Raw genomic sequence first — 27,862 nt, forward strand, 5'->3', positions numbered from 1 at the left:
ATCATGATGTACACCTGCCCATCATGGTAGTGTGAGACAGTACTCAATCAACAACAAAAGAGACCTACGTGTTCGCACATCCCGTTGAAAAAAAAAGTTGCTTGACTGGTGAGTGTTGCAATGTTGTTTCTGCCGTCGTGTAAGATTCCTCGAAGGTTGAGCCGGGTAGTATAAAAAACACATTGAGGTCGCCGATACTCCATTAGTTAATTTATTATAACAAGGTAACTAAACTACCTGATGTTGAGTTTTAATTAACACTCAATTATGCGTATCTTTCGGAATAGTTATTTAGTGAACGATATTTTGCTCATTATATTTTGCTGAAGGTAATATTTATTTTATCTCGTATTAAAGATAATATTTGTTATTATATTTTTTATTAGAGGTTATGTTTACGGTATTATCTTATCATATTAATATTAAAGTCAATAAGTGAGTCTGTATAATAAGTAGACTGTCTTCATGTAGCAAGATTTACGAGATGTGTTGAATGACTGGGCGTAACTATCAGTGGTGGTGGTGGTGGTGGTGGAGCAGGTAGTGGTGGAGGTTAGGGTGGTGGTGTTGGAGGTTAGGGTGTTGGTGGAGGTATTGGTGGTGGTGGTGGAGGTAGTGGAGGTATTGGTGGAGGAGGAGGAAGAGGTAGTGGTGGTGGAGGTGGTGGAGGTGGTGGTGTTGGTGGAGGTAGTGGTGGTGGTGATGGAGGAAGTGGTGGTGGTGGTGGAGGTAGTGGTAGAGGTTAGGGTGGTGGTGGAGGTGGAAGCAGTGGTGGTGGTGGAGGTAGTGGTGGTGGAGGTCAGGCACCAGGCACCAAGTTCTCAGTAAGTCGCTGACAACCCTGTGAAACACACGGCACGCACCGGTGAGTGTAGTGGTGATGATGGTGATGGTGGGGGTGATGGTGGTGGTGGGGGTGGTGATGGTGATGATAATCGTGATGGTGGTGATTTTAGTGGCGGTAGTGATGGTGATTATGGTGATGGTGATGGTAGTGATGTTGATGGTGGGAGTAATTATGATGGTAATGATGGTGAGGTGGTTATGGTGGTGATACTGGTGAAGATGATTGCTTTGTGTGTTGGTGGCAGTGGTGATGGTGAATGTGGTGGTGAAGGTGATAGTGATTATGATGGGTGATGGTAATCATGAAAATGAGGGTGACGCAGTGTTACAGTGATAGTGTTACAGTGGTACAGTGTTGCAAAGATACAGTGATGCAAAGATACAGAGCTACAGAGAGTGCTACAATAGTACAGTGTTGCATAGATACAATGTTACAGATTTAGTGTTAAAATGGTACAGTGTTACAAAAATAGTGTTACAGTGGTAAAGTGTTACATAGATACAGTGTTACAGATACAGTGCTATAGTAGTACAGTGTTGCAAAGGTACAGTGTTACAAAGAAGCGTTAATACCGTATTGCCATAGTACACTGTAACAACGGTACAGTGTTACAATGATAGAGTGATTCAGTGTTACAGTTATATTGTAACAGTAAAGTACAGCAAGTACAGTAAAGTACAGTACGTATTCGTGGAAAATTATACGTCTGGGCTCCATAGTGTGCGTAGTTGATCACCTCGCCACCACCTTACCTCCCCACCACCTCACCTCCCCACCACTCCATCTCCCCACCACATCCCCCACCATCACCCCACCATCTTCCCACCACCTTACCCCCACCACCTTACCTCCCACCACCTTCACACCTTCTCCCCACCACCTCACCCCACCACCCCCACACCACCTCCCCACCACCTTACCTCCCCACCACATTATCTCCCCACCATCACCCCACCATCTTCCTACCCACCACCTTACCTCCGCACCATCACCCCACCATCTTCCTAACCACCACCTAACCTACCCACCATCACCCCAGCCCACCACCTACCTCCCCACCAGCTTACCTCCCCATCACCACCCTCACACACCTTGCACGTATGACCTTCACCCCAGAATCTCACACATTTATGTATTAAATTCCTGTGTACAGTACCAAGGTAATTTCAGCACCATATACATTGGCCAACACCTTCCCTAAGTGAATCAATTAAGACGCGTTCACACATCACTAAATTGCTAATGGGAAACCTTAACTCATCAACCTTTTAGGGGAATGAAGCAGTTAGCTATATGGAAACTTAACCCATGAACCGTTGTGTAGTGATTCAATTTGAGGCTTCACTCGGCATCTCTTTATGAAAAAAAAATTACCTGTTTTTTGTATAAATTCCTGAGACAAGGAACGCGAAGAACCTTGGCGAGGATGGTGAGTGGGAGAGCCTGTTGATTTGCTCGACGTAGAGGAGAGGGAGGGTGGAGGGGGGGTAGGGAGAGGAGAGGGAAGGGAGGGAGAGGGGAAGGAGCAAGGTAAATAATGTTAGGAATTCGTAAACAAAGACGTAAATGGGCAAGAATGTGAAGTAATGTATTTTAAATGTTCGTTTTTTTGTTCTTTTAGATTATACTAATGCAGCTGTAGTTTTTGAAGGTGAATGATAATTATTGTTGTGTGAGGTATGAAAGATGATGATGATGATGATTAATAATGATGGTGATGATAATAATAAAGATGGTATTCAATAACTTCAGGCAGGAAGGACTCACTGTATTTCTGAGTGCATTCAAAACTCGAGTACAGGAATACAGTTGTAGTAGTATCGTGATAAGATTTATGAACGTTGATAGCGATACAAAATAAACGTAGGAATAAATAAATGCATAGATAAAAAAATAAATGACTTACTTTATTATAAATACATAGATTACATAAATACAATATAGGTTATGAACGTTTATGTCTGCTGTAGGAATTAAGATTTTGACAGATATAATTACTTACTTAAAATATTAAACTTACGAACCTTTAAGAATGAGAGCACCAATTAATGGGTTAAAATAAGGAGAATTACAAATGAATCATAACGAGAAGGATTTAATCAGTCATATATTTCTCAAAGGGCTAAGCCATCCTCCTCAAAGGGTTAAACCAGCGTTCTCTAAGTGTTAAGCCATCGTTCTCATAAGGTTAAACCATCGTCCTCAACGGGCTAAACTAACGTCCTCAAACGATTAAACCATCCTCCTCAGACGGTTCAGCCATCGTCCTCAAAAGTTAAACCATCGTCTTCAAAGAGTTAAATCATCGTTCTCAAAGAGTTAAACCATCATCCTCAAAGTGTTAAACCATCGTCCTCAACGGGCTAAACTAATGTACTCAAACGATTAAACCATCCTCCACAAACGGTTAAACCATCGTCCTCAAATGGTTAAAATATCGCCCTTAAATGGTTAAACCATCGTCCTTAAAGGGTTAAATCATCTTACACAAAGGGTTAAGTCTCCTGTGTCACTTGTACTTGAACATATGTGGTTACAATATGACTGCAGCACGTACAAGGTACGTCCCTCACTTCCCTTATTTAGAGGTGTGTGCTGGTCAATGTTGAAGTTACACCACGAATGCCCTGACACATGTAATTTATTCACTCCACAGTCTGAACACGTGACCTTGTAATACTGTAATAGTAATAGTAATAATAATTATAATAATGGTAATAATAATGACGATAATAATACTGATACTTCTACTACCTGTGCTACTACCAATAATAATAATAATAATAATAATAATAATAATAATAATAATAATAATAATAATAATAATAATAATAATAATAATAATAATAATAATAATAATAATAATAATAATAAATGTTATACAAATTCACATGTAGTTTACGATGTTCTGTATAATTATATAAAACGCAGGTATGCAGTTCAGCATATATGCATATACAATGCGGTGTTTTGCATTCCACGCTCACCTAACCTAACCGCTATGAAGATGAGATGCTTAGCAACAATATCAATGAGTCTATTGTAGGTCAGGAGAGAGAGAGAGAGAGAGAGAGAGAGAGAGAGAGAGAGGGAGTGTATACAGATAGATTAATTACATTTACTGATGTGAAATATTATTAAACTTAGTCATATACGTATATAAAATTTGAGGGTTAATATAGTTAAGTAAAGTGGCCTGGGGGTGACGGTGGGGACTCCCGGCGGTGACTGCATCCTCATAGTGTTGCCACCTACTGACTATCTCAACACACTGAACACGCTGTTTTATGGTCACGTGTATGATTATTAAACCTTTTTCTTAGTTCATGCCAGTGAAGTGATAGGCGACTACTCTACTAGAAGTGAAATAACACATTAAGAATTAGAAAATGTCAACTACCTAATCCAAAACGGATCGTCCTCATTAACAACCGTTACGGAAGATGTCCTTAAAACGAATCAAGAAAGTCGACAATAAGGAAAGAGATACCCAGCTAACCTTGACTGAGGGGAAGGACGAATCGAACCCATCAACAATCAACGCGGAAGTTGACGAGGAAGAATTTCTAGAGCCTTGCCCCAGGTGGTGAAAACTAGAACCGTAAGTCAGTAAACCTCAAAATAGAGCTTAACACTCGCAAAAGGAGAATAACCAGAGTAAGAAGAAATGAACCACTACTTCACTCTCACGCCCGAGAAGTAACACACCCAGGAACCAGGTGATCATATCCTGCAGAGAGAGACTATCGAACTCTCTCATTGTGCACATTATAAGGTACAGAACAAACGTCGTGTTACATGTGTCAGAACTTGAGCCAATCACACATATAGAACTGCGACTGTGTGGAATTTGTGTGGAGAAGCGCAACATGTGGTAGTGCGAGTGACTGTTAGTTTGAGGGAAATTAGACTCTACTCTGTTGCAGCTGTGGTAATAAGGGTCACAGCCCATTACACCCAACCAAACAACAACAACTCCCACTTCAACGACTCCACCAACGTACACCAGATCCTCCCCGGGTAATATTCTCTTAACGCCTCCAGCCACCAAGTGAACCAAACACCATCGGTATACCACTATTGTCATAAACACCTCTTTACTCACTCTTTAATACCCACAGCTAACATCGAGATAACGGCACCTCTTACACACCCAGGGAAGAACAGGGCATCACTAAACCCGCCACTACAAGACGAGCATACACCTGCACAAGGAAGATGACCAACTGCATGAATGTTCTGTAGTATAAGACAGACACTCGGCTGTGGTATAAGACAGACACTCGGCTGTGGTGGTAAGACAGACACTCGGCTGTGGTGTAAGACAGACACTCGGCTGTGGTGGTAAAGTATCAGGTCACAGGTTGAGGAGTATTATTGACCTCCTTATATAGCCGTGATGACAGCGAGTGAGGTGAGCATGACTGGCCCCTGGGGGAGTGTTGGTCCAGGCTGTCTGCCAAGTCTCGCGGTGGTCGTGTTATGATAGATAGATACATCTGTTTAATAAATTCGTCATGGGAGTTTACAATTGGTTCATCATGTTTATAGAAAATGTCAGTATCCAGTTTAATGTGTGTATAGACTGCAAGTATACAGTTCAACGTGTATATAGAGAATGTAGGTATACAGTTCAGCATGTATACTGTATAGACAATGCAGGTATACCGTTCAGCATGTGTATAGACAATGCAGGAATGCGGTTCAACATGTGTACTGTATAGAGGCATTGGCAATGAAGGCATCAAAGGCGGATCCAGGAATCTCAAAAGTGGGGTGGTCCAAGAGGTTATGGGTGAGAGAACATGCCGAGCACAGCGAGCCCACCCAGGACCCCACTGGATCCGCCCCTGGGTATACAGATAATGCAGATATACAAATAATGGTAAGCAGTGAGAAAAATTTACCAAGGATGACCAAGAAAGTCAAGATATATTTCTTTGCAGTTAACTTGTCAAATAGTTTACCTTTTTAACTTGTGGTAGCCTTGTAGGTGTGTGTGTGTGTGTGTGTGTGTGTGTGTGTGTGTGTGTGTGTGTGTGTGTGTGTGTGTGTGTGTGTGTGTGTGGTTGGTGAGGATCGTAGATGGACACTCACAACCCCAGTATAGACGATCCCATCAGACAATGTCTCCGCCAATGCTCCACCAGACAAAGACCCACATGAAGTCACACATCAATTCTCCAGCTTCTGTTAACTTCACAATCGTAACATCTTGTCAGGTTAGTTCGTGGCTGGGAGAGTTTTTCTTACTCCTGGTTTCAACACCCAACCCTCACAGACTTTGTTCATTGCGACACCATTCTCATACAATACACTTTCCAATTTGTTTCTTCCAGTTTATTATTGTTCCTCCTTTGCTTCCTGCTTCCTATCATTGAACGGAAATCAGGGCAGGAATATTTAGGGCCCTTGAGACCCCAGTTAAAATGGTAGACGTTATTCCATTACCTTAACTATAGGGAGATATATAGGTCCGATTTTATATGAGGACACACACACACACACACACACACACACACACACACACACACACACACAGAGTTTGTCTTTCGTGGTGTCTCGAATCAAGGTTCCTAATGCTTCCTACGTCCAATTCTTCTTTCACCTGGTAATTATTTGGAACCCATTTATTTATCCCATTTAATCTACAACATCAAGATTGTGGTTTTATTCTGCATGGAAATATCAGTAAAGATGCACCCTGTTGTCCTCAAGTAGAAGACAAAACAAAACATTCATGGTTTAACCTTTCATAACCAGACGCCGAGAGCCAGGTTTTACGGTGAAGATTCCTCACAACCCAAGATTGGTTTAATTAATCTAAATAGCTTTGTCGGTTATCCTTGATCAAATGGCCAAGATATCAATTATTTATTATTATTATTATTATTATTATTATTATTATTATTATTATTATTATTATTATTATTATTATTACTTATTATTATTGTTATTAAAATATTATGTTAGGCAATTTGTTTTCTGCTTATTTGTACTAAATGCAGATGTCTCTAGTTCATGAATTGCCTCAGTGTGATTTTCATATTAATTAAGGTTGTTATCTCTATGTTTCGACTTAATTAAACCAGTTAAATGGAGTCTTACATCCCCAGTTACAAGGGCTCTTCATCATCACTGCGCTGGAGGGTGAAGTGTTGCTCTGTACAGTTATCATGTGTGGATATAATGTGTTAATTTTATACAGTGACTGTACTTAGTAGCTAGAGTGAGTAGGCTAAGGTTCAGATTATATACGAGTATTTACAACGTGGGGGGAATAAGGTGTATAAACTAACCGTAAACCGTGTGATGTTAACCTCACATTATATTAACTCCGCCTGATTACATCTGACCAACGGGCCTGGATTCACCTGTTGCATGTTAAACAGTGACCAGTCATAACAGGCCCTAACATAACCATTAAGACTGGGGCCCCAAGGCAGGCCCCAGACCTCATATTTGATTGATGCAATCTTTCATTTTTTTTTTCAAAGAATCGATACAATTTTTAAGGCTCATTCCGCAACGCCGTATTTTAATTCTTTATCTTTTTTATCCTTTTCGCTTCTGATCGTCTTGTTAGCCACTTGGGCGGTCGGTCGCGTCTCTTACAGAGGGCACAGTTGGCAAGTACTGGGCATGCACTGGCTCCTGAATGTGTTTGTACCTGCTCCAGTGTTGGTCAAGTCTGGTCTTGAATGAGCTCACACTTGCTGCCGTCACAACACTGGCAGATTATTCCACGAGTTCACAATTTTCACTCGGAAAAAAATTTGCCCTCACAATTTTCTGGATTTGTGGCTTCTTCAACCTTGAGCTGTGACCCGTTGTGGGGCGAGGGTCCGCCAGCTCCAGGTATGGACACTCGACTGAGTAGTGTCCTCTGAAATGTTTGTAAACTTCAATGAAGTCACTCCTTACCTGCCATTAATATAAGCTAGGCAATTGCAGGCGTTCTAAACTCTCTGGGTAACTGAGTCATAGATAAAAATCGTTGTGTTTTTGTCTGAACTTATCATTAGAACAAATATCGAATGCTATCCTTTACTAGAATTTGACCCTCATTCTTAACTAAATTCAATGTAAAATAAATGCATTTACCATTCTATGACCTATACAATTGCTAAACTAGCCTAATCTTTGTTCGCCATCTGAAACTTTCACAAATTTCCGAGGGTCTGGCTGTAGTAGACTGGTTCCCTGTTGTTAATATATGTGGACAACGGGTATGGACCGAGGCCTCTCATCCTGGTCAATTTATAGTAGAGAACATAATTCGACTTTATTTTCTAGTGATAAGTTCAGACAAAAACACTAAGATTTTCACCTATAGCACTTTTGGCGCATTTTACCCATAACACTGACAATGTGATCACGTTACTGATAGATCAATATTATTGGACCGATGCATAATGATACCTTTGCATAGGTTGAGAATTTTTTGAGCGATGCAAGTACATTGGTGAATCGGCCTGGATCCGGCTCTGGGCCCCAGGTCTAAACGTTAGATCAGGATTAGCTGTTAGGACTAGGGCCCACTCGACGAGACACCTTGAATGGCCTGGGGAGTTTGTGATCGCTGCTCAAATGTTTACACCAGTGGGCGGCGGGGTGGGGTGGATGGATGCTGAACTGTGTCGACTTTAATCATCACTTGAAATAAACTGTGGCGCCTAATCTAACTGGAATCTGGTTAATCTGTGAAATAACCTCAGATGTCTAATCTTCAGATGATCCGGCTAATCTTCAGGTTGATATAAGCTAGGGCATCTAATCTTCAGGTGACCCCGTGGTCGTGTGCAGAAGGATGTTACTTCCTAAACCAACCAAGTCCAGGTGTGAACATATTTCGCTTTAAACAGGTATTTCGACTTAGTTCCTGCAAGATGCTGATACGTTAACCCACTTTCCCGTGTGAGGTGTGTTACTCAGACCACGTTTTATTATTTTAACTGCTCACTGGTGTTGTTAAGATTTATGCTCTTATTTTACAACTCGACCCTCATCTGTCTATAACTGTTACAACATCCCCCTTCTGTCATCCCCTTCTGTCTATAACTGTTACAACACATCCCCCTTCTGTCTATAACTGTTACAACACGATCCTCTTCTGTCTAAAACTGTAACAACACGATCCTCTTCTGTCTATAACTGTAACAACACGACCCCCTTCTGTCTATAACTGTTACAACACGATCCTCTTCTGTCTATAACTGTAACAACACGACCCCCTTCTGTCTATAACGACCCCCTTCTGTCTATAACTGTTACAACACGATCCTCTTCTGTCTAAAACTGTAACAACACGATCCTCTTCTGTCTAAAACTGTGTCTATAACTGTTACAACACATCCCCTTCTGTCTATAACTGTTACAACACGATCCTCTTCTGTCTAAAACTGTAACAACACGACCCCCTTCTGTCTATCTGTCTATAACTGTTACAACACGATCCTCTTCTGTCTATAACTGTAACAACACGACCCCCTTCTGTCTATAACGTTTACAACACGTCCCCATCTACCTATTACTGCTTATATTATCATGGTAATATACTGTAGTAATAACCTTTAAGTATATTTATACGATTCAGAAGCGGCCATCTTAATTTTTTTCTATTTTAAGAAAAACGCTCAAGGCTGTCATGAATATATTTGCCTTGAACATCAGTAATCAGCTGTAAATATATAAAGAAGATAAATTCACAGGATAACTTTGTTAAGGTTTAGGAAGGTTGTGTAGCTAGTGAACGAGGGGTGTCCTAAGGCTTCCGCTCCATATTAGATTTCCTCCTCCGCCACACATTTGGTAAATGTTAATAACACTTCAACTGTTATGTAACTGTTGTAGAATTAACCAGCTATTTTCTAGGCGACGAGATGACCCGAGCTTAACCTAATCTGATTACCCCAGTGTAAGACAAGTTATGGTTGATTTTACTGATTCATGCCTCTTGAAATGTGAATGACCTCTTCGTCCTATTCCGTGGTATATTTTAAACATCCTTCTGAAACACAAAAACAATCTAATCCACCTTCTTGAGCAGCGATTATCACTAAGGTTAATGTTTTTAGAACCCATTTATTACCTGTGTTTATTATTAAAAGTTTTATATAAAAGTTCTGCATTATTCATTGTATAACTATAGACGTATAAGCGGTATTCAAGACAGTTATGGACAACAGCTCATATTGTTTTTTTAGTACTTATTTAATCATCTATATTTTCATAATAGATATATAAGCTTTAGTGTAGACATTAAAATAGACAGTAAAATATTGACCTAGCGGAAATATATTAATATTATAAAGACTATCCTGGTTTAGTTGTTTTTCGTAGTTCAGGAGGACCCCAGCGGCTGAGGGGAAGGTGATCAACACACCTTATCGATCACATCTAGTCATTTATCTTCATCTAAGCCATGTTACTTAACTACTATTAATATATACGTGTAAGAATGTCATCTGTGAGCTGTGTGTATATTAAGGTAAGATCCCCTCGTGATAAAATCAACAATAATCAAGTTTGTTTACATTTTGTAGTTGATCAGCACATTAACCTCAAAATAAGGAGTGATAAAAAATCTTATATGATAAATGTAACGTATGTGGCTACAGCTTAAATTTGAATCATTATTATTCCGTGCAATGTAATTATTTGTAATGAAGAGGTAGTTTGCACACATTCGTTAATGACAGATGAGGTAGGTGTCAGACAACACCTGTACACATGTCCTATCTTCACAACTTGACGCTATTTCGGAAACTGGTCACGTAATTTGAGATTTGGTATTATTTTACTTTTGGACATGGCGCTCCCCTGAGTTTTTAGCTATTGAAACATTTAGGTTAGTTTAAGCTAGGCCTACCGGGGGCGGAGCCCTCAGCTAGGGGTCAGACTAGGCCTACTGGGGGCAGAGCCCCCGGTTAGGAGTTAGGTTAGGTTTTGTTAGGTCAGATGACTCGTTTTTGTTTTCTCCCCCAACCAAAAACCCCGATTTCCCAGGCTCTCCCCCATTATTATTGGGGGGGGGGCAAACACTATAAATTTCCGCCAAAAATGAAGGTCAGATTCGTTTAAAACACCAAAATACACTGGAAAAACATATTGGTCAACCCCTAGGGACTCATGTCTTAAAGTAAAAATTTACCAAAGATTTTGTAGTATTGTATATATGTGGACAAAGCTATAGTTTCTGGACACATTATTGGCAGACGAAATAGATAAATATCTCTATCAATATTTATATATTCTATGCATTTATGTACTCGTATGTATATATCTATTTATCTGTCTAAAACCAACCAAACTTACATCATCAAACCTGATGTAATGGATAAATGTTAACAGTAAAGTGGTTACCATAAGCCTGGTGTTCTGTCGGGGGCAGTGTGGATACAGCACACTGAGGCAGTATGGTGGACATTTTACTGAGCCATCTATACTTTCCAGTTTTAAAGTTAGGTGCCCATTCACAGCTGGGTGGACTTGGGTGTCATCCCGAACACAGATCAGTGACCTACTGTATAAGATAAGAGGTGAGTGAAGTGTCCACTTGGCCACCACTTCATGATAACTACACAGATGTTGTGACACTATCCATTAACTACAAGTACTGTACAAGCTTTATAAATTCATGACTAATTAGCTTATAGCTATTCGGTCAGTTACTTTGTTGTGAGACATTTGGTTGGGTCATGGTAAAGGTGTCTTAGGTGTGCACCCTTTATAGCTATTAGTTTATTTTCCTTGAGATTTTCACTAAAATAATGTTTGATTTGGACTCTGGTCCATGTTTAACCTGTAAGGGGAGGATGGAAAACATGTATATGGTGAATTGAAAAAATTTATCGTTGACTATTAACTAATTTTAGGAGGTATGAACCAGTGAGTTATATACAGTACTCCACTACAGTACAGTACTATATTGTTTGAGGTGGTATGTCAATTTTCATTAGTCTGTACTGCACGTTGTACTGTACAGTATATAACTTAGTCTGGGTTTTAGTCAGGCAGTGTGTGCTCTGTGTTGCCCCACACTTGATTATTTCCTTGGTGTGTAGTAAAGGGGAGAGTGAGGGAAGATATGCAGAGTACCATAATGTGCTGTACTGTACTGTACTATACTGTAGCATCTTATAATATTATACTGTATCACTGTTTTATGCTTACATATGATTGATGAATTTTCAGATGAATTTGATATAGTCAAGTCCCACTAAAGAGCAACAATAACATACTGTAGGTGAGATGGAGGGGAGTTCTGACTCACAGGACCCACTGTTTATCCATGACACAACAGAGAGCCAACATGCCAAGGTCAACAATGCCCTGCAGCTGATGGAATCTCCGGACGACAGTGAGCGGTCATCAGTCACTTCTGGTGAGTGAGTCTTTAACCCCTTAGAAGGCATTGTAGCCCTTAGGTATTTTATTCTGGCTAATGCCAGACGATTTTATTCAGCTGACAGAAACCCCTCCCCTCTAAAGAGATAATTATCTTCATTAATATCAGTGTACTTAATTTAAATTTTAGTACATGTGATACTTGGTGTCAGTACAGTACCTGGAACTTGATACCAGTACAGTATCTGGTGTTTAGTACCTGGCACTTGGTATCAATATTTGGTGCAGTATTTCATACCTGTACCTGGTGTAGTACTTAATACCAGTTTCTGGTACTTGGCACCTATACGTGGTATTTGGTACCAATACAATATCTTTTCTTTGGTACTTGGTGTTTTTGCTTGAAGTGAAATATATACAGTATAATGAAAAGTAAAACCATCTTCTGGCACTCTAAAGCAAGTAAAATTAAGAGTAGGACACATGCAAACATTGCAGATAATTAAAATCAATTAGAGGTTGAACATGAATATAAGTCACTAGAACTAAGTGTGCTAAAAAACAAACAAGCCCTCTGCTATACCGTTAAGCAATCCATTGCACAATGATATTCAACAGCACGCTCTTGGTGCAAACCATCCCATAGAATTGAAGTCATTCTCAGTTGTCACCTCATGGAGTACAGACATGGAGCTCTCCATCACAGAACCCCTATTACTTCTCCAGCTAAAACCCTCACAGTGTAGGATATATCTATTGCAGCTATATATATATATATATATATATGTATATACTGTATATATACAGTATATACTGTATGGTGTACAAAAAGGGAGTATTAGTAATCTTGTTCACTTTCTAAGTTGAGATCATTGATATTGTTATCTTGATGCTCACTTGAGATAAATTAAGATAGGGAAGCTCTACTGTAAGGTACTGACTGTTTTCCATGTATGCATCAGGGCATTGCTTGTGGAACAGTAAATGTATACATGTTTTTATATTCCTCTTATGGAAAGTATAATACAGGTATTAGTATTGTCCATCTGTGTGTCAGTTTACACTTTGGCAGAGATATTATTGGCTAAAATTGAAGGTGTGGAACAGAGAGACTGGGATGGATGAAGGATATTAAGATGTATACAAAGTGGATCTTTTATGTATGTTTTACAGTATTTTTTTTCTTGTTTTAAGGTTGGTGTTAGTATTCTCAATTTGTTTTCATCATCTTGTGAATCATATCCCACAAATCTCTTTTCACTTGTTTAGCCATTGCATAATTTGTGTTACATATTTGAATTTTATAGTTTTTCTTATCATTTTGTGCAGTTATCTTGCCTCAATCGTTCCTTTTGTTCCCCCGTATCACTGAAGGTTGTGTGCTCTTTGATCCACCGCATATAACGGAGGATAGATATGATAATAGATAGATGACTATTTACCTCTTCTAGTTGCCGCCTCTGTTGACACCCCACCGTCCCACATGCCTGAGCCACGAGTGCCTGACATCCCTTCGTCCTCTCTAACACATAATGCTGTGGAAGAGAACCATGTACATAATGAAGCTACAGAAAAAGGTTGGTGATACTCTAATGAACCTGGGTCCTTGTAACTAGTTATTAGCTGGAGAAATGTAATACAGTGAAAGCTCCATGTAACAGACTGTGGAGAGGGAAGACCGTCAGATTGAGGTCCGTTAGATATGAAACCCCAGCTCTCGGACAACTGTATATCCGCTAGGTCTTGGTCTGCTAGACGAAGGTTTCACTGTGATTTTAATTGTAATTAATTTGCTATTATGTATGAAAAACGACAGGGTGTTTCAGGAAAATGTATGCACATTGACTTGCAAATTTTCTTGGAGACAGCTTGAATGCTTATACGTTATTACAACAGCAACATTGTCCTCACTTGTTGATGTGCAAGGTCTCCCACAAATGAGGACACTGCTGCTGTTAGTATATTAATGTACAAGTGTTCATGCAATCTCCACGAAAATCCGTAAGACAGTTTGTATACATTTTCTCGGTCACCTGTATATTAGAATGATGAAAATATGCTATGATCTTCCAAAAAGCTGGAAGTTTCTCATTAATCTCTTTATAACAGGGAGCAAAGCTGACCGAGGAAGTACATTAGTGTTCACTCTCTCTTATTCTGTTTTGTTTAATTTAATTATTAAAACTCTACTTGCTGCTAGGGAGAAGGGAAGAAGAATAGATGGAGGAAGGGAGGGAGGGAGGGGAAGTGAGGAGAAAGGAAGAAGAATAGATGGAGGGAGGTTGGGAAGGAAAGATGGAGGGGGAGTGAAGAGAAGGGTAAGAAGAATGGGTGGAGGGAGGGAGGGAGTGGAAGTGAGGAAGAAGTGGCAAAGAAAATAGATAGGGAGGGAGGGAGGGAAATTGTAAAAATAAATTTGGAAAACACCGCACCATGTTTTTCCATTTTCCTCCTGATACTGTAATTGTTTTATAAGTGTCACTTCAATACATCTTCCAGTGAACTTTAACACATTATTAACCCTTAAATAGCAGGTAAGAATTCCCTAAGCTCCCTCCATATGTACAAAAACTGAAACACAAGGAATATGAAACACCCATTCATGTTGGCTACCATTTAAGGTGTAACTTCTAAAGAGATTCTTCAGGTTCCTGTTTCCTTGATGCTTATTTATACAGTATTCTATGTTCTGTACTTATTGTTTTACCACTTTCTTGCTGCTTTTTATTCATACAGTATCTTAAACCACTCTCATAAACTTACACTGTTTCTATGTTTTTGTCTCCCCAATTCACACTGTACAAAAATGTGATGAGCAAATGTAACAAATTAAAAGATTATAGAGTAACGTGTAAGTAATTTCCATTATACTGTTTAAGTTTCATATCTACAGGTGGAGGGTGTGATAGTAAGCCTGGGCTGGTTAATAGTGTTGGAGATGGTGACTCAGCCACCATCAGTAACTCCACTGCCGGGGGACATCACATGTGCCACAGTCGAGGGGCCAGCCAGGTCTCCTCCTGTGAAGCTTCCGTGGGTCGTATGTCGGGTAGGTTGTCTGAAGGTTCTGTCTTGTTGGGAAGATAAAATTACATGGTTTTTGGAAAGATAGGCTGTGTGTTGTTGGTAAGTTAGATAGGCTTAAGATTACATGTTTTTGTGTTTACCTTATCATAGGCCTAAGCTCTCATATCAAAGCTGTGGGTAAGATGAAGAGGTGATAAGAGTTACTGTTATCTCAGATTAGATAAAAATATTTTTGACACTCCTTTTTTATGCTGGTCTCAGTTCTTTGTATTACCTGCCAGGGTTTGCAGGTTTGACGCTAGCTACTAAGTAAAGGTGTGTCTGATCCAGCCTATTGCTCTTTGATCATTTTACTCTGATAAGAATTAATCAAAATGTGTTCTAGTATTGTGGATAGGGAACTCTTTAAAAGATCACATTTGGTGAGGCATCAAGAAATAATAGATGATGTGGGTGAAGGATCATGGGTTTTGCTCAAGATTTTAGCTACCCAGTGGTATGCTGTATTGGGAAAGAGGTTTTTGTAAGAGTGGAAAAATTATATGGAGAATTAAAACATGAAATGCCATTATGTAACCTTTGGGTCATCAAACAAGAGACCTACACCATATGTCAGCTGAGGAGCATGAAACTTTCACAGATGATGGCTGCCATTTACAAATTAAGAATAGGTATTTCACCATTCATATGAATACAGACTGTACACAGAAATATAAACTCCCTACATCAGGAGAATCCATACCATCAACAACTGCATGATTATATCAACCAGTTACCAGTACAGTACAGTACCATAAATATTGGTGATCAGAAATCAAAGAATTACGTAAACAATCTAATACTATAGATGTTTTGTTTTCAGGTCGGGATTTATGTCACAGTCGTGGGGCGAGCACTGATGGATCACTAATGGATGCCTACGTCTCCTCAGCCACAGACAGCCGGCGTGGCACATACAGTGAAGCTGGAACATTGCCTATTGGTAAGTTGTCTGAGAGGTGTCAAGGAGATGAAGAGATAATTTACTTTAGTGTCGGGTCAGGTGTACCCAGTTTGAATGGTCAGGTTTGGGTTTCTTAGGTCAGTACCTCACCTGACCAACAACCATGTATGGTCCTAGGATTATAACACAGCTAATGATATATTTGACTTTTAAATCGAGTTCATTGATGAGAGAAAAATATTATGTGCTATTGTATTTTAAATATGTGAGTAAGCATGTTATGAATAATACCCCAATACTGTAATGACTAAATAAATAAATGAATAAATGGCAACAAAGGAAGTACAGTATAAGAGTCAGTGTTTGGGGAAAGAGCTTGAGAGTAAAAAAAAAAATATGAGTTTTAAAGCAATGCAGTACAGTAGAGTACCTGTCATCTAATAATCTACCTTGTGAAATAATATATTTTCTGGAAGATTTGAACATTCTGAATAGGAAATTTAAGAACATGGAATAATTTTCTTTTATTTAAATGAGGGAAAATAAAGAATGAGTAATAATCGGGCAAATGGCTCAATGACAGCGTTTGTGGTGGTGTGAATGATGAGTCTAATTGTCCTCATGTGAGTTTGAGGGGGACTGTAAGTTATATGGTGATTGTAGAAGAAAGATGATGCATTGAAAGCTTGTTTGTAGATTTAATAACTTTGAGTCTTGGAGAATAATGATGTAAGTTAGTGTACACTACAGGTATTTTCAGAAATTAATAAACTGACACATAATATAATTTATGAAATGCTTTCCTTGGACACGTGTTCATGGTAGTACAGTATCCACTTCACGTAATTATCAATTTTATGGAAGACTCTTGATACTGTGTTAGCAGAGTCAGACACAAGTGCTGTATAACTATTGACTGACACTTGAACACCTTCGACAGATTGTCACCAAATAATATATGTAATTAATGGATCAATAAATTCAATGATTTAATTCAACACTAAAATTTAGGAAACAGACACAATTGTTGGATTATCTTGGGTGACTTATGCCATGTACATGTATTAAGAACATACACATTATGTTAAAAAGGAGGGAAGACTGAAGAAGACAGACATGATGTTTGAGTATGTATGGAAGTGTCTGTATTTCTCTGGTGATTCTGTCATTCCTGCACCCAAGAAAGGGATCACAAGACTGAATAAACTATTAATATATTGAGTAGTACTGGGGTTCCTGATTAATGTGGTGATTATACTATATTATTTAACAGGGTCAACAATAATAGAAGAGAACTCACAAGGCTGGGACAGAGAATCAGGTGAGAAGAAGCTCTCAGACAGTGAGGACTCCCGTACAAAGTATTCTCACAAGTTGATCTCATCGTGTAATTGTTGCAAGAATTTTTTAAGGAGTCATCATAAACTACCAGAGCATCCCACAGTGGGCGAGCTTGTCAAGTACTCCTTCACTTGCCCACCCCATGGCAGAGTAAGATAGTTTTTTTTTTTTTTTTTGCAAGTATTTGAATTGTTTGATCTTGATAACTGTTGTGACTTGGTTAACATTTTGGGGACATTTTACCAATTTTAGATTGGTTTTGGCAGGTAGTCTCAGGGCTGTTACGTGTTTAACATATAAACCCATATGGCCATTGAGTTATTACCCTTTCTTGATATTCCAGGCCTGGTAAAAAGTATTATAAGAGCATAATAAGTTAAATATATAATGTACATGTCACCAGGTGGGAGACTGTCTCATATGGTTGGTGGCAGGCCTGGCATTGTGGGGTTGTCTGATCTCCATTACTGGTGACATGGCTCTCCCTGGTGGTAACTTCTTCAGCCTCCTGGTACTGTATGTGATGGCAATGCTTGCTGGTAAAGCAGCCAGTTTTGTAGGCTTGCCACCACTGCTGGGTAGCCTGGTGGTGGGTATACTCTTCAGCAGTATACCAGGAATAAATGCTGTTGGGCACAATATTGATGCATACTGGTCATCTTCTTTAAGGTAAGATTTTTTCTTTTGTGTATACGTACCATATAAATGTACAAAGGATAAAAGGCATATACTGTAATTGTAGAGTTGTCACATAGATAGTTATGTCCTTGTATATGTATTAACTTGCTGCTCTCTCTTCTTGCAGGAACATTGCCCTCATAATTATTTTAATACGTGCTGGACTGGGGTTAGATCCTGTGGCCTTAAAGAAGTTAAGTTGTACTGTACTGCGTTTAGCTTTCCTTCCATGTTCAATAGAAGCAGTATGTACAGGCGTCGTCTCCAAGTTCTTCCTCGGTCTCCCCTGGAGCTGGAGTTTTATGCTCGGGTAAGTTTTGCCTCCCACTCATGTTACAGTATACTGTAGAGTACAGGGTAATTGCAAATGATCCTCCCGATTTTAGATATTTCCTGTATAATGAAAAAAGTAACAAAACTACTGTACAGTGAAAAGCTAGGTACAGTATACTGATAATGAAAAACTGAAAAAGCTTAATTTTCAAGCTATGGAAGTTCAGTATGGTCTCTTCCTGTGGCTCTTCATACACATGAGTGGTATTGTTTCCCTCTGTACATTTTGTAGCATTCCATCCTGAACTTTTCTAACAGCCTTTTGCATCCTTTCCTTCAAGTTTTCCAAAGTTGTTGTAATCACCTGGTGCTATATCAATGTACTGTACCTAAATTTTGTGTTCACTTTTTCTTATTCCACCAATGACAGCAGCTTTTCCAATTTCAGTGTTTTAAATAAATGTATAACCTTCCATGTATTTCAGGTTTATTGTTGCAGCAGTATCACCGGCAGTAGTCGTTCCATGTTTACTGAAGTTAGGCGAAGAGGGTTATGGTGTGGACAAAGGAATTCCAACCCTGGTAATTGCAGCAGCGAGCATTGATGATGTCATTGCTATTACTGGCTTCAGTGTTATGTTGGGAATAACATTTGCTGAAGGTCAGTTTCTAAAGCCAATAGGGTATTGTGATAACCTCAGAAAGTTTTGTTTGTATTTTTTTTGGTGCTGTTACATAATTATGGCTGTGAGTTACCATAAAATTTCTCGATTACAGTGTAACTATTTGTCACATCAGTACAGTATTACAGTCCGTTACAGTGTCTGTCAGAGGTAAAATTCTTCTTCTTAATATAACTTTTATTCTTACTATCTTGTGATTATAATGAAACTTAATATAATTTATTTTGACTGGTGACAATAATATTTCTATTTTCTTCCAGGCTCACTGTTCTGGACCATACTTAAAGGTCCTGTTGAGATATTAGCCGGCATCATGTATGGTATTGGCTTCGGGTTGTTGTGTTGGTTCTTGCCATATAAAGAGAAGGAGAGGCGAGCCACTTACAAGTTTATCATCATCTTTGGCCTGGGTGCTTTAGGCATGTTTGGCAGCCATAAGGTATTGTTGTTTATTTATCATTTTGAGACTTATCAGCTTACTGCTGTTCAGGCAGTTAGTCTGTTCTTTGTTTCTTCTTGTCCATCCAACATTTTTTTTGAGGTATTCTTTATGGCCAATGGAAGATGACCTGAATCACAAACAACATCTGTATACCTGAAAATTGTGTAGTTAGTTATGTAAATAGGCCTATGTACACTCAAGCTCTGACTCACAGCCAGTATACATGGGACCACATATTCCTAAATGCCCTAAAAGGGTGACTTTCTAGGCTTGGTTCATACCCCCCCCCATTGTTTTCCTTAACTTTGTTTTTTGTTGAACTAAACCATTTTTCCCCCCACACCTGCTTTACTTATTTACACATGTTTGATATAATTGTGGTATTTTATCAGCACATGGAGTGTGAGAGATGATCACTCTTACTGTTTGATTTCTAACATCGAATATTAAAAAAATGCTTTCTGGTTTTAGTGACTTGCTTTTACATCAATGTGGAAATTGTAGCAGAACTAATCTTATAGTAGTACAATATTTCATGTACATATCTGCAGCAAATATCTCACAGCAACAAGGTTTTATAGAGTACTAAGAGTTAACTTTGAGGTGTTTGTTTGATGGCAGGATTATATGTTTCATCATAATAAGAAGCTTCATTGTTTCAGGTTGGTTTGGAAAGTTCTGGCCCCATTGCAGTGCTGACTCTTGCGTTTGTGGCTGGGTTAGGCTGGCGTAAACCGGGGAATGAGGTAAGCTGCATCATTTTGTTTGTAGTCCCTTTACCTATGTGATCATCAAGTAACTATGTCCCAATGTACCATCATAAACAAAAAACTATTGACCCTTGAGTGATGGAGATGTGTTTTTCGTACTCAGGACGCTGATGTAAGTGTTTACTATCGCACTCTGTGGGAGATCTTCCAGCCGATGCTCTTTGTCCTGATTGGAGCCGAAATTGATGTAAGACAACTTAGAGTATTCTGTATATTTTTTCAGATAAACTCAGTAGTGTTTAGATTATATCATTTAGATATAAATTTAGACATTATATATTCAAGTACAAAAGCCTATATGGTCTTCCTAGTTATAATTTTGATCACTAACTGATTAACTTCATGTATGATAGTGCAAGATTTATTCCTACCATTCCTCTCTTTATGAATTTACAGTATTTAATCCTGTACATGTTGGGAGATTTAAAGTTAAAGAGCCTTAATTAATATTAGTGAATATTTATTTGATAAAAAAAAATCACCAGGTTGCAGTCATTGATCCAGGCACTGTTGGCTGGGGGTTGTTGACATTGGCAATTTGTCTGTCCCTGAGAGTGGCCACTTCCTTCGTTGTGGTGATGGGTACCGCCTTCACTGTGTGGGAGCGTTTGTTCATTGCCATTGCTTGGCTTCCAAAGGCTACTGTTCAGGTAAGAATAATATAAAAACAGTAAATGTGGATAAGAATATATGACCTGACAGATGTTAGTACTGAATAGGAAACATCTTTGAAACCTTGGAGATTGTACACATTACTTCAGGCAAAACAAACTTCATTGAAAAGGTATTCCATTTACTCATTCTTTGGTCTTATTGACACTCAAGTTTTTTCTACTTAATTTGGTCCACAATCCAACTGTTAATGACCCATGTTTGTGATTCATCCCTATAATATATGACACCTTGTGAGTGAGATTGTGTTAACTAGAAGTACTGTACTCTCATATAGTCTTAGTAGATCTGATTACCTGTACTGTGTCCCTGCCTTTTGGTAAAGGAACATCTAAAGTTACAGTGAATTTTACTCTTGAGTTTTAAAGATATTTTGGTGAAATCGATCAATCCACACATACTGGTATGCAGGGCAGGCATTAGGGTATGGTCAGTTGGCCACATGGGCCATGGTCAACATCTAGCAACACAAAGTAATGACCTGACTTTGACTGCAAGTGACCTCATTATCGAACCAGTTTGAAACAGACTTTCAAGCTCAGGTTCCGGGAATATGTTTTTAAAAAGGTGAGTTTTGTCACAGTTATTTACAGGGTATAAATATAAAATTTCTAAGAGGGTCCTCCATGGCTGCTTTGTGTGTAGCTCAGCACACCCCTAGGGCTGGCTCTGTTTGTACGTATATACAATGCAGTTTACAGGTGCAAGCATGTGGTATGTGGTAATTGGGTGTTGTAAGAATCAACACAGGTAAACAGCAATAACAATCATTGAAGGGAGAGACCTGTGTGTGCTCTTGCTTCAGGCCACCTTGGATTATAGCATAAAAATTTAGGTCAAGAACACCTAATAGTGTTGACTGTGTACAGTCTTCTTATTTCATATTATTGTATTGAGAAATTGAAATATGATCCTCTACCTTTTAATATTTTCAGGCTGCCATTGGATCCCAGGCTCTGGATTATGTCCGACAACATGATGGTGAAAAGGTGGATTTGATCCGGGGGCAGCAGGTAAATAGTGAAGATTATGTTTTGACTTTTATTTGATTGTCTCAGCTGTCCTAACTCGGTTTATATATTATCGTGGAAAATATTCAGGAATGAAATGCATACATATATTGTTGCTTTTTTAACTGTGTTTACCCAAAACAAATAACATACATACTGTAGTTTAATTTGATTCATATTATCTGGTGGAACGATGATTGGGTTTATACAAGTAGGGGCTGTTGTGTAGTCACTTGTTTAGATAAGTGAACCTATCAAAGGACCCATGTGTTCCTTGGCTCATAACTGGTGATACCATCCTACACATGAGCTATTAAACTTGTTTCTTGTGTGACATAAAAATGGATTTCAATCACTGTTTCCTTTCTTTTTTTATCAAGTTTTGTGCAGTTTACTTTAGACTATGAACTCACACATTTACTGTGTGTGTCTTCTGGTTGTAATTTTTCTAAACTTCTTTTATGTTGGGCTTCTAACTGATTGGTTTTATATTTGAAACTCAAAAGGGTTGGCTTTACATAGTGGGATGCACAGTAATAATGCTTCAATAATGTGCTTTTACTTGCTTAACCATTTTGAGAGTTACAATTATATGCAAGCATTGCTTCAATCAAAACCAAATTTCTTTCAAGTTGATACATACTGTATACTGTAATGTCATTTGTCCTCATGTGTCATTGGTATAGGAAAATGCCCTACCAAATACGTATAGTAGTTTCTGCAACATCCACGCTAATTGGGTCCAAGAAAATTTTGGATAAGTGAGCGTAGTGGACACTGTAGAAGACACTTACAAATCTTAACTAGAAATAAATTGAAATTTTTTATTGTCAGGTATAACACGATAGAATAGAAAACAATTATTTCACTTGAGATCTCAAATATTCATTTGTTATAAGGATTGAAAACACAGCATAAATTTTGATAGACAATCAAATTGGAAAAGTGTACACTACTTGTTCTGTTTCTCTACCACCTGATGTCTCATTATGGACAGTACAGATACAATACAGGTAATATTAAGTGCTTGGTGCACTAGAAGGTAGTGTGGCTGGTACTGCACTCAACAGCCTTCACTTCTCCAACTATGAAGTTAGATTCCCATAAATGGACATGTTTAGAATGTAGTTTTAATGCCAACTCTTGTGCATCAATACACAGGAAGCGGGGAAGCAGGTATCAGTACTGTAGAGTGTGGAACTGGGTAGTGTGAGAGGCATTTAAACTGGATGGGAAAATTGTAGGTCTTGCTGTTCTGTATACTAGAATAAGGTGATTGTATATACTGTATATACTTCACTACGTCATTATAAACTATTTTTCTTTACTGTACAGATTGTTACTATAGCTGTGATGGTCATCCTGGTCACTGCGCCCCTTGGAGCTGCAGCAATCAAACTGACTGGTCCAAGGTTCCTTGCCAAAAAATTGCCAAATAGAAATTTACCAGATGATCCTGAAACTACTGTGTAATAATATTTATAATATGTAATGAGTTCAATTTTTATTTTAAATTTTAAATTGGAAATATTTGTGTGTTCTTGGTCACAGTGTGAATCTGAATGACTGAGGCTTAAGTGCCATGTTTTCCTGTCCTTATGATTAATTTTATGTATCATTCTCAAGTGTTTCATTTATTTTACATTGCAAAAGTTACTTAAGGAAAGATATTCCTTTGTTTTAATACTTCAAAGCTGAATTATATAATTACGAATTGTTAAGACTTTTTTAACTACAAAAAGCACTGAGCAATAAAAAACTACACAAAAATATAAGGGTAATGTGGTAAACAATGTAGACCCGAGACAAGTGGAGAAGTAATTGCTTCCATAGAAATATTATGGCAAATGTCAACTCTTGTGGTTGTTTATAATTGTACTGCTGTGTACCTTAAATGTACCACTTGGAAAGAATTTACACTTTCAGATAATGTTTTTTAACCTTTTTCCTGTTGCTTCCTACATTTGTTTACAACTTTCTCCTTTATATTTTTGTTCTTTTCTTTGATATTTCTACAACTTGACAAATCCCAGAGAGAAGTGGGAGACTAGTAATGATGATTCATAAACATTTTTGGTGTACTGTAGTGTGAGGAGGGGGGTGAGTATGGTGCTCAAGGTGGCAGTGTACACTTTCCCTCATGAAAAAAGTTTATCCTTCATCTGGTGATGATCCCATTGTGTTGGTTGTAATCTCGGCCCCAGTGTGTAAATGTTTATCTGAAACTATATCACTGCCTCGTTATAGATGACTGGTCAAATAGACCCCAGTTCTTATAGACTCAACCTAACCCAACTTAACCATTAAGATAGGATCTCAGTCCTAATGGTTTACCTCAGATTTAGTTCAGTTAGGTTGGGGTCTATTAGTTCTAGAGCTCATTGGACCTAAACTTCTTCCCATATACCTGTACCCTCCTGGCCCACAAAATAATCCTTACATATCAGTGAAATTGCATTATCTTTTAACTAGTTTTTTCATTGTAAAATAGAACTTGAGCTATTCCCAGTTTTGGATGTGCTTTTCTATGGACTATTGATATAGAGCCTATTACAGAGTACTGTCCTCTGTCATCAAGTCATTATTGTGAATTTCTAAGTCTCAGCATTGTGCCAAAATTCACATAGTTTTAGTAGCTTGTGTTATATTCTTCATACTTGGTGCCTTGGTCTTCCATACACCTTGCTTCATGGTCACCTTCTCCATGTTTTTACTGGCATTAATCTGTCTCTTCAGTATTCCACCAAAGATTTTCTACCTCCCATCTTGTTTGTATTTTGTACAGTACAGAGTTTCAGTTATGCCTCCTTCATTCTCGTAAAGTAATAGGTGTCTTGAACCCTTGTACAGTAGAACATCATAACAGAACATATCATCTCAGGCAGTTAGAGAGAATTAATGACAATAAGGGATAGTTGGTTGGTCTTGTTGTGGCCACTTTGCAGTGTGTTGGGGAAAAGTTTTCAAGAGTTAAATGTGATATGATTATATCTGAAAAGGTAAAACGGATTTGTGTGCAGTCAAAGTTTTTTTTTATAGGTAGCAGTGAAGGAGTGAATTTTTTTATTGTTGAGTCTCGCATAATGACGGAACTGAGCGTAAACTGAAACAAATGTTTTCTCTGCACTTGAAGACATAATTAACTCCGTGAACAGACCAAGAATGTGTATCAGTGTATCCTAAATTATGGGATTGGAGTAGGGAATCCTTAATTGCTGGTTGAGGGTTAAGATTACATACTGGACTCAATGAAATTTTTTTACCTCATTGATTATGAATACTGTATACAGCTTTAGGTAGAATTTAGTACTGTACTGTACAGTGTACTGACATTATAATACTTTATTAACTAGTATATAAAGTGTCCTCCAAAAAATAAATGCCTTAAAAATTTTTGTGGTGGGAGCGTGAATGTTTTCATTACAACAGCGATGTTTTCCCCACTTGTTGATGTGTGAGGTCACCCAGAATGCTCTGGGAGACCTCACACATGAATGTATGGAGACAATGTTACTGTTGCAATACAAATATTCATGCAATCACCACAAAAATTTGTAAGGCAGTGTGCATAGTTTTTTTAAGTTTTTTGAGACATCCTTTATTTTTCACACTTGTAAGCCCTTAACTACTACAGCACAGCTCAGTCATCAACAACGACACATTTTCTCCCATCACTTGTTGTCATTCATTCTCTGTGACTCTTGTCAAATATGTGTTCAGTATTTGAGTTATTTTATTTTGAGATTGGAAGCATTTACTTTTGCCATATACAGTATTAATACTCTATTGACATTTTAATTTTCTCGTCACAAATTTGTTTTGTGCACCGGTAATAAGATTTTATTTTGCCTGCCTCTTTTATGTTGAAATGTATCAAGACTGTAGTACTATTTTTATTATAATGGTATTTTCAATTGTAGCTGTAAAATTGAAACAATATTTACTGTTAAAGAAGTTTGTTAAGTACCAGCAAGAAGTATTGTTTAAACATTGGATTATCACAGCAGTTATTTTATTGCTCTTGGTCTTAATGGTTACGTGGATGAGCATTGTCCAGCTCTTCCCTTAGTACTGTCATGCCAAATATTTTTATAGTGCCGTACTTAACTACAAGATGGTCACATGGGAGTGAATGAATGCCATATCAACCTTTAATAGATGATATACAGTATTAATATTATATGAGGTTTCTCAAAAAAATGCATACATGCTGCTTTACAGAGCTTTTGGCGATTGGGTGACTGCTTGTATCACAACATTGTCCTTACTTGCTGATGTGTGAACCTTACCACAGGTGAGGACAATGGTATTGTTGAAATACAAATATCCATGTGATCTCTACCAAAATCTGTAAGGCAGTCTGTATTTATTTGTCTGAGACACCTTGTATATTGTTAGTGCCAATCAGTAGATATTATGATCAGAAACAAAGTGCCTGGTGTTGACAGCATAATGAAAACTGTTAGGCCAGCCATAAAGGAAGAATATTTATAGTACTTCTGACAAGTTCAACAAGTGAAGACATTTTGGTACAATATTGTAGTAGACATTGATGGAGTGACTGACATAACTGTTGACAAAAAAAACAAGGCACAACTCATAGTGTCAAGCCATGTCATAGTGTACTGTAGTTTGAATTGTTTGTATTAAATGAATGCATAAAGACTTAGGTATTATAAGTAGGTCACTATTATACGGTGTACAACGAGATAAATATATCATGCTTAAAATTAAATTCAGGTTATATAAGATTAGTGGAAGCACCAGTGACAGTGTTAGATACGTGTAGAGTTAAGCAGCATGTGATATAACGTGACTTTTTAACAATAATAAAACTTAATGCTAGTGTAATGAAGTACAGTTCTATAGTGTGTATTTATAAGAAACAAAGATAATAAATACTTAATGTAAATAAGAAACTTTAAGATCAACTGTGTTGGTTAAGTGTAAGTAATTGCTGTTTGAAGACCATGAAGTGAAGAAGTAATTTTCTTCTGTTCAGCAAAATGGGAAGCACAGTAAGCACTGCACATTATCCACATTTAAACTACTGTACTTAAATTTTAATTATAAAGTTAGAATGGGAACTCCATTTTTGACCCACAGGACTTTTATAATATTAAAAGTGTTTTTTAAAAGTTGTTTACCAGAGTGTTGCTTATTAGTTTATTGTTTTATGTAGTATAATATTATTGGACAGCGTAGTACTTATTCTGTACCTGTAGTATTGCTGTAATAGAGTGATCTTCATTTATCATTGTATTTTGTAGTTAATATTTATTCAGATATTTTGATTCTTATAATTGTTCAGTAATATGTTAAGTGTGGAGCAGTACCATGGGTGAAGTGTCTCAAACTGGATATTGTAATTTGTGGTGTAGGTGATAGTGGGGATGCATGTATCGCTGTGTTCAGTCTGCAGTCCAGGACAGATGTGAGAAGGGTGTTATCCAGTGTGACCCTACCAAGCATGGTAGGTTTTCTCTGGGTACTCCAGTTTCATCTTGGACTAACACTGAACAATAAAGGTTATAACAAAGTAACAAAGAATTGAACAAACGCCCAAACAGCTAATTGCTGATAAGTGGTGAAATGATAAATAAAAACTATAATAATAAATTATTGTACAGTATGTTTCTTGGCCAGACTAAATACACATATCACTTTGTGTCCTAAACTAACCATACCTAACTTGTTACTACATAAACAATGTAAATTTCATAATGCTTGATAATGAATATCCAGTCAGAGTCGCTGCATTTAAGGTTTGATTGTGTTATGTTGTGTCATCAGTAAATTCTTTGTTGTTAATGTGCATTTGTTTTAC

General features: G+C 38.0%; 1 protein-coding gene across 3 annotated transcripts; it reads left to right on the plus strand.

The window, feature by feature from the left end:
• Positions 1–803: 803 nt before the first annotated feature.
• Positions 804–27,848, plus strand: LOC121853394 (sodium/hydrogen exchanger 9B2-like). 3 transcript variants are annotated; one of them, XM_042347459.1, is made up of 15 exons: positions 804–865; positions 12,044–12,233; positions 13,648–13,773; positions 15,090–15,245; positions 16,086–16,205; positions 17,440–17,657; positions 17,911–18,176; positions 18,313–18,495; positions 18,944–19,119; positions 19,402–19,580; positions 20,246–20,329; positions 20,457–20,540; positions 20,839–21,003; positions 21,961–22,038; positions 23,371–27,848. In XM_042347459.1, the coding sequence occupies exons 2-15, from the start codon at positions 12,101–12,103 to the stop codon at positions 23,506–23,508; spliced, it is 2,106 nt and encodes a 701-aa protein (XP_042203393.1). In that variant the 5' UTR covers positions 804–865; positions 12,044–12,100; the 3' UTR covers positions 23,509–27,848. The 3 variants fall into 3 exon arrangements, with proteins under 3 accessions (XP_042203393.1, XP_042203390.1, XP_042203391.1); XM_042347456.1 differs by lacking the exon at positions 804–865 and adding an exon at positions 10,142–10,337; XM_042347457.1 differs by lacking the exon at positions 804–865 and adding an exon at positions 11,129–11,388.
• Positions 27,849–27,862: the final 14 nt, after the last annotated feature.

This window comes from Homarus americanus, unplaced genomic scaffold, assembly GCF_018991925.1.
Source record: "Homarus americanus isolate GMGI-L3 unplaced genomic scaffold, GMGI_Hamer_2.0 scaffold4896, whole genome shotgun sequence".
Taxonomy (NCBI): Eukaryota; Metazoa; Arthropoda; class Malacostraca; order Decapoda; family Nephropidae; genus Homarus; species Homarus americanus.

What these genes read in the sequence shown, in the direction of transcription:
- LOC121853394 (XM_042347459.1), top strand. Translation starts at nt 12,101, where the DNA reads ATGGAGGGGAGTTCTGACTCACAGGACCCACTGTTTATCCATGACACA. An exon ending in CTTGCCCACCCCATGGCAGA is followed by an intron (nt 17,658 to 17,910) that starts GTAAGATAGTTT and finishes ACATGTCACCAG; the next exon opens with GTGGGAGACTGTCTCATATG. An exon ending in GGGAATAACATTTGCTGAAG is followed by an intron (nt 19,120 to 19,401) that starts GTCAGTTTCTAA and finishes ATTTTCTTCCAG; the next exon opens with GCTCACTGTTCTGGACCATA.